Below are 6,920 nucleotides of genomic sequence, written 5' to 3'. Positions count from 1 at the left end.
ATTTTACCGCGCCATTTTTGCGCGTATGCAACGTACTTGTCCGAACAGTAACAAAACGGAACCATCTTGAAAAAGATGCGCCGGCTGACATTTTTTACAATTCGGAAACTTTTGTCCATTTTCGTTTTCACGGGCCATATCCAATGCATGTGATTTCGCATGAACTGATAATGGCCAATGTGATCAGCGATATGTAAAAATTCATATATTCTATTGTACAATTTGCTTTCGCATGACTGCGAAATACTCACCGTTCTTGTCACACCAACGACGAAACGCCGCATCGCCCATCGTTCCATTGCCTCTTCGATGTCACTCAACGTCCCGGCCAGACGAGCGACGTAAATTCGATACTTATTACACGCGCACACACACACACAATGAGAACACAATCTGCATTTCACACACGACAAAAATAATGCGAATACGATTTTGATATTCGCGATATTTGGCCAATAAACGACGCAACGATCCGCTTACAACTCGTCCCTCAGACATTTTGAATTTTCGAAATATCTCAAGAGCGCCCCAAATCAGAGCGGTAAATCAGTGCTGCTAACGTAAGAACTGTAAATATTCACATAGGCGCGACAACATGAGAGCGACGAAACATTCCGACAATTTGATTCGTTAGCGCAAATCTCAAGGCCCGTTGCAACGAGCTAATCGATCGATCGTGCGCGATGTGCTACCTTGAATTCGAACCAATGAACGAGCGGACGAAGGCATATCGCGTATAATCCGCGATAAACGCGAGATGCAAGAGCGAACACTCCTTGCGGCCGCGGTGTACGGTGGTATGTTCGTTTGATGGATTGCCATTTATGGTGATCCGGGAGCGACGAGGGAGAGAGAAACATCAAACCAAACATTTGTGATGCTGTAGAATCAGAGAGACCTATTCAGGCACGCCGCTCTCGTACTCGCAATAAGTAAGCCGTTTCCAACAGTTGACGTCTTCTTACGAATTATTGCTCGCTTATCGCTCACGTTGCACGCGACGACGTCGACGACGACGACGACGACGACGACGACGTCGACGTTTAGTCACTCGAAGCGTGATGCTGCCTGTGCAAATATAAAGATGACGGCATCGCCGCGTATGAATAAGCTGCGGTAACCGAAACGTGCAGTTTGACTGCAGTTTTTAATCTGCTGTTTCGTGCGATCATTCACCGTAGAATCGCGTCGAAGGTGACCTGTAAAAATGAAAGCGAAATCGTACGTGCTCTCGAGTGTTACCCCCGTTTCGTTAGTCCATTTAAAAAATCGCCACATCTTGTTTAGTTTTTTCGTTTCTGTCTATTCTCTTCAAAACTTTCGTTCCGAACAGCTTTTTCATATTTCAATACTATATGCACTTTAACCATCTGCTTGTGTCTATTTAGAAATAATCTTTGGTTGAAACAGAAGGTTTATAAATATGTCTATAATGCAGGATGTTCGGCAGCTCAAGATGGCTTGTTATAGTGGGGGTGTTAATAGGAGTACTATTAGCTGTATTTGCCCAAGGTAATTACGGCCCCCCAGAGAGATTAACAGGCATGAATCCTTGTATTAGTAAACAAATGTGCCATGAATGTATACAAACTCCACATTGTGCTTGGTGTGCTGCACCCGTAAGTATATTTTTATTTTATCTCAAACATCTGCCTTTTTCTACATGACTCATTAATAATAATTAGAGTTGACATAAATTTCAAATAAGATTTACTTTGGCAGAAATTCTCAGAAAAGAGGTGCTTCCTTCCAAATATCAACACCAAAATATTTGCAACTTGTCCTCCTGAGTATACATGGAATCCGGATAATCTATTTAGCATGTTGAGACACCGTAACTTAACAAAAGGTGGCTATGCTGCTGGTGGTGCTGGAGGAGGATATGACAGCATTGAAGGCTCATATTCTGGTTCATCCATTAGTTCATCATCCTCTTCGCACTTCCACAAAGAAAGTTCCAGTGATAGTAGTAGCAGAAGACAAGAGGCTGTTCAAATGTGGCCACAGGAGGTTAATTTGATGCTTCGAATAAGTGAGTTACTCACCTCTGGCAAAATGTTTATAAACTTTGTGCCATTTTATTTACAAAATGTTAATAATCCATTGATTTGTTTTAGATGAAGCTTATAGAATGTCCTTTGCTTATTCTCAAGCAGAGGATTATCCCGTTGATCTCTATTATCTGATGGACTTGAGTAAATCTATGGAAGACGACAAGCAGAAATTATCAGATTTGGGCCAGTTGCTGGTTGAAAGTATGAGTAAAATCACGAGTAATTTTCGCTTGGGCTTCGGTAGCTTTGTTGATAAAGTTGTGATGCCCTATGTGAACACAATGTCGAAATCGTAAGTTTTTATAAAAACTGAAGACAATACCTATCATTTCGACAATATTGCACATATTAAACTAAAGCTTCCTTTACTATTTTAGTCTTATCGAGCCATGCGAGGGTTGTGCGGCGCCTTACGGGTACAAAAACATTATGACACTATCACAAGATACAAGTCACTTCGCGGTACGAATATATACGTAATATATAAATATATTAAAAATACATTAATATACAAAAGAATATTCTAGACGTTCTGTTCATCTACGACGATTTCTCCAAGGTAGCGTTCTTGCTCAACAGGGATTAGTACGGAACGCGTCGGTATCTGGTAACTTGGATGCACCAGAAGGCGGTTTCGACGCCATCATGCAAGCCATAGTTTGCAGAAATCAGATAGGTTGGCGTGAGAAAGCACGCAGATTGCTGGTGTTCTCCACTGATGCTGGTTTCCATTATGCGGGTGACGGTAAACTAGGTGGCATCATAAAGCCGAACGATGGCCTGTGTCATTTGGATGTAAATGGCACGTATACTCACTCATCTCTGCAAGACTACCCGAGCATCTCTCAGATCAATCTGAAGGTGAAACAGAACGCGATCAACATCATATGGGCAGTCACGGAGGAGCAGATCGATGTCTATAAACGATTGACGAAGCATGTGGAAGGTTCATTTGCTGGAAAACTCACAGATGACTCGAGTAACGTCGTGGAACTGATCCGGGAGCAATATGACGCTATTTCGAGCTCGGTAGAAATGAAGGACACCGCTAGCAGCGCGGTCAAAGTCAAATACTTCTCAAGTTGCTTAGGCACTGGACCGGCGATAGAGACGTCCAAGTGCGACGGCTTAAAAGTCGGCACGAAGGTTGAATTCATCGCGGAGATCGAGGTTACTAGCTGTCCGGCCAATAGATCAGAATGGAAGCAGAAATTCGATATTTATCCAGTAAGCCTGCGTTGTGATTGTCGCGCAAACGAAATCGATTGAGATTTTCTTGGTTATTTTAAATTATTTACCAAATTTCACTCTACACTTTTTAATAGATCTCAGATCTATTTGAACGGTTATTTCTGTGCAGGTTGGTATCAACGAGACTCTCACGGTGAATCTCGAGATGCTGTGCGATTGCGAGTGTGAGCGTGAAGGACCCATGTACGAGGAAAGGTCGCCCGAGTGTAATGGCGTGGGTACACTCAAATGCGGAGTTTGCGAGTGCTACGACGGCTTCTTCGGCAAACACTGCGAGTGCAGTCCGCATCAAGAAATGACAGGCTTCGACAAGCACCTCCAATTGTGCCGACCCGACAACACCACCCTCGTGGACTGCTCCGGCCGTGGAACGTGTGCTTGCGGCCAGTGCGAATGTGAAGAACGAGAAAATCCGGAAGAGGTATGTATAATCAATTTTAAAAAACTGGGCTTATTTTAACGGATGTTCTTTATTTTCTCTTTAATATATGATGTAATAATTATTTCAAACTATGATTAATATGTATCTAAAGTTACCACTTAAAAAGAAATTAATATATATCTTGAATTACAGTATTTAAAATTAACAAGGGAGGTAAAGCTAGAATATATAAAGTGGAATGAAATCAAATCTGTGAAATTGATTGAGCAAAACAAAAAATTAATAATTATTTATTAATAAAGGACAATAATCATATAATTATTAATTGTGTTAATTGTACGATGTGGATTTTAGTAATACTCACTTCTATTTTGATTCTCGCAGATAATATCAGGGCACTTTTGCGAGTGCGACAACTTCTCCTGTGATAGAGATCAGGGTCAGTTATGCTCCAATCACGGTACCTGCGAATGTGGTCAATGCGTTTGCAACGCCGGTTGGACCGGACCATCTTGCAATTGCAGATCCTCCAACGACTCTTGCATCGCGCCGGGCACCACAAACGGCGTGTTGTGTTCCGGTCATGTAAGTGTAACGTCGGTGTAATTATGTTCACGTTGATTCTTTATAATTATAAAAACAGCGATGTTCCACGACGTCGTCTATAGTATTGATCTTACCGAAAATAAATTCTTTCTTTTTTATCATGTTTACCTGAAGGGCGATTGCGTCTGTGGAGAATGTATCTGCCACGAGGAGGGCAACACAAGATATTCCGGTAAGCATTGTAACAAATGTCCGACTTGCCCCAGTCGCTGTGAGGAACTGAAGAGCTGCGTGCAGTGCCAAATGTACGGCACCGGAAACTACAGCGATCCCGAGGAATGCGCGAAGAACTGCAAGGAATTCGTACCCGAAGGTGTCGAAACAGTGATAGTCGACGTGGATAACGACGAGGTGCTGTGCTTCGGCACAGACGAGGACGATTGCAAGTACAACTTCGTGTACTACTACAACGAGACCAACTGCTTAAAGGTACGCGCGCAGAATGATCGCGAGTGCCCGCCGCAGGTTTACATGCTGGGCATCGTACTCGGTGTGATCGCGGCGATAGTTCTGATTGGTCTCGCGCTATTGCTGCTGTGGAAGCTGCTGACGACGATACACGATCGACGAGAGTTCGCTCGATTCGAGAAGGAAAGAATGATGGCTAAATGGGACACGGTATAGTCATATGTCATGTTTCATATTAGACTGAGATTAGTTTAAAATTTATGTAGAATTAAGTATAAAACAGAGTTGACCTTTACACTGACAATAGGATTTTAGACTTGAATATTTTCTTTTAACGCGTCCAGGACCAAGATTCTCTATGAAATTTTTTTATTCTGTTTGAAATTAACTAAAAGAAAAAGATGTGACATAAAAGTTAGAAAAGTAAAATTTGGTCTATAATAGTGATTAATGATATGTATTATATTAAAAATGAATAAAACTAATATTTTTTTTATTTTCCTTACGCACAGGGCGAAAATCCGATCTACAAGCAAGCAACCTCCACATTCAAGAATCCGACCTACGTTGGAAAATAATACTCGAGAGACAAAGATAACGAGGGAATTTCTGAAAGAATCGCGGCGACACGATCTTAAACGGTTCGCAACCAAGATATGCCGACCAACGGTGCGATATCATCTCGAACTTAGCGCACGAACGAAGCGTGAATGCTTCGGTGGTAAATATATATAACAAGATAGATTTCAGCGTTTATAATTATTTAAAGGATCTAATTTAATATGGTATTTTTAATTGTTGAGATATTTGTAAAGACCGACTTAATACTGCCATATAACATAGACTGTGTATTGCGCGTGCGTACGTAAAAAGAAAAAAAAACTACAGACGCCTTTGTTGATGGGCACAACTGCAAAGTTGTAACGTTACGTCTCATTACGATCGACGATTTAAGATCACGCTACTTAGGCTAATTTTGATATTCAAGTGCCTTTAATATTACGACGATGATATGCTTACATTAACCTCTTAGTTACCTTTGCATTTTTTCTATAACATATATAAACATATACATATTCGTAATGCTGATGAGTATGCAGCATAAATCGGCGACTCGTTAATTGGAAAGTCGAAAAAGGGAAGAAAATAGCGGATATAATTATCTCGTTGCTGTTTTTTTTTTTCTTTTTTTTTTGTCACGAAATAATTCAAAGATCTTTCTATACTGGGTACTTTCAAGCAAGTAGACAAATGGATATTATATCATACTATGTCGACTATATGTTGGGAAGTTCCCATTATATCTTTTATTCAACGACACATGTATCTAGATCGAGCATTCATATAGATTCCGTGTAATTATATTTATTTATATTTTCCTAAAAATAAATTTGTTAGTGTTTTTAATGTTAATCTATATTAAAACCAGTGAAGTATCAAGCTCCCAACAGAAGTGGGCCACATTTTATAGTATTTTACAAAAATATATTTTTATAAAGCATTATAAAAATTTTATATAGAAATTTTAATTTTTATAAATATCATCTGTTATAAATTTTACTCAAGTTACATATATTTATATGTGTCCATATTTTATTGCTATATTAGAAAAAAGAGAGGTATATTCAAAGATATCTTATTGCCGCAAAATTATTCTGCCAAATAGTTGCTTTTGCAATAACTTTTGAATGCTCAGTCTAGGTATACATATATGTCGTTGTTTTTACTAGTGCAATCCATGAAGCGTTATGCTTCGTGCAACAAAATCTGACTGCATTTATTATCGGATGTTTTATCTTATTAATGTAATTGTGCTTTAATTGTAAAACATTATTTTATCTCTCTTTTTTTGAGTGACTAAGGAGACTCGAAAGTGTTTATAGGAAATTGTATAAATGTATAAAGTACTGCCCGAGCCCCATAGAAGTAAGTTTTAATTCCGTGTTATAAAAGTTAGTTGAACTGCATGATAATATGATACACATATATCAGAGATATTTTATTTCACATACGTAAATATTACTACATAGCCAGTTATATATAACCGGTTACGAGATTTTTATCTAATTTCTGTAAGGAGAGAATATCAGGACTTTCTAGATTATACAGAGCAGATAATTTTGAAAAAAATAAGTTCAATGTGTGAGTCATCACGCTTAATCATACCTGATTTCGATCTATTTGAAGCAATATTTTGTCTAACAAAAAGACAATATTTA

General features: G+C 39.2%; 1 protein-coding gene across 3 annotated transcripts; it reads left to right on the top strand.

The window, feature by feature from the left end:
• Positions 1-735: 735 nt before the first annotated feature.
• mys (position-specific antigen beta subunit myospheroid) lies at positions 736-6,059 on the top strand. 3 transcript variants are annotated; one of them, XM_019841110.2, is made up of 10 exons: positions 736-1,116; positions 1,439-1,619; positions 1,723-2,032; positions 2,118-2,346; positions 2,432-2,516; positions 2,634-3,281; positions 3,415-3,726; positions 4,072-4,272; positions 4,408-4,911; positions 5,214-6,059. In XM_019841110.2, exons 1-10 carry the CDS (start codon positions 1,085-1,087, stop codon positions 5,277-5,279), a joined length of 2,568 nt encoding a protein of 855 aa, XP_019696669.1. In that variant the 5' UTR covers positions 736-1,084; the 3' UTR covers positions 5,280-6,059. The 3 variants fall into 3 exon arrangements, with proteins under 3 accessions (XP_019696669.1, XP_011138720.1, XP_011138711.1); XM_011140418.3 differs by having other exon boundaries at positions 737-932; XM_011140409.3 differs by having other exon boundaries at positions 1,033-1,221.
• Positions 6,060-6,920: the final 861 nt, after the last annotated feature.

The sequence above is a fragment of the Harpegnathos saltator genome, unplaced genomic scaffold (assembly GCF_003227715.2).
Source record: "Harpegnathos saltator strain DR-91 unplaced genomic scaffold, Hsal_v8.6 scaffold403, whole genome shotgun sequence".
In the NCBI taxonomy this organism is placed as follows: Eukaryota; Metazoa; Arthropoda; class Insecta; order Hymenoptera; family Formicidae; genus Harpegnathos; species Harpegnathos saltator.
The sequence above is the reverse complement of the archived record's forward strand: the minus strand, read 5'-3'. Positions and strand labels throughout refer to the sequence as shown.

What these genes read in the sequence shown, in the direction of transcription:
- mys (XM_019841110.2), top strand. Translation starts at nt 1,085, where the DNA reads ATGACGGCATCGCCGCGTATGAATAAGCTGCG. An exon ending in AAGATACAAGTCACTTCGCG is followed by an intron (nt 2,517 to 2,633) that starts GTACGAATATAT and finishes CTTGCTCAACAG; the next exon opens with GGATTAGTACGGAACGCGTC. An exon ending in AACGAGAAAATCCGGAAGAG is followed by an intron (nt 3,727 to 4,071) that starts GTATGTATAATC and finishes TGATTCTCGCAG; the next exon opens with ATAATATCAGGGCACTTTTG.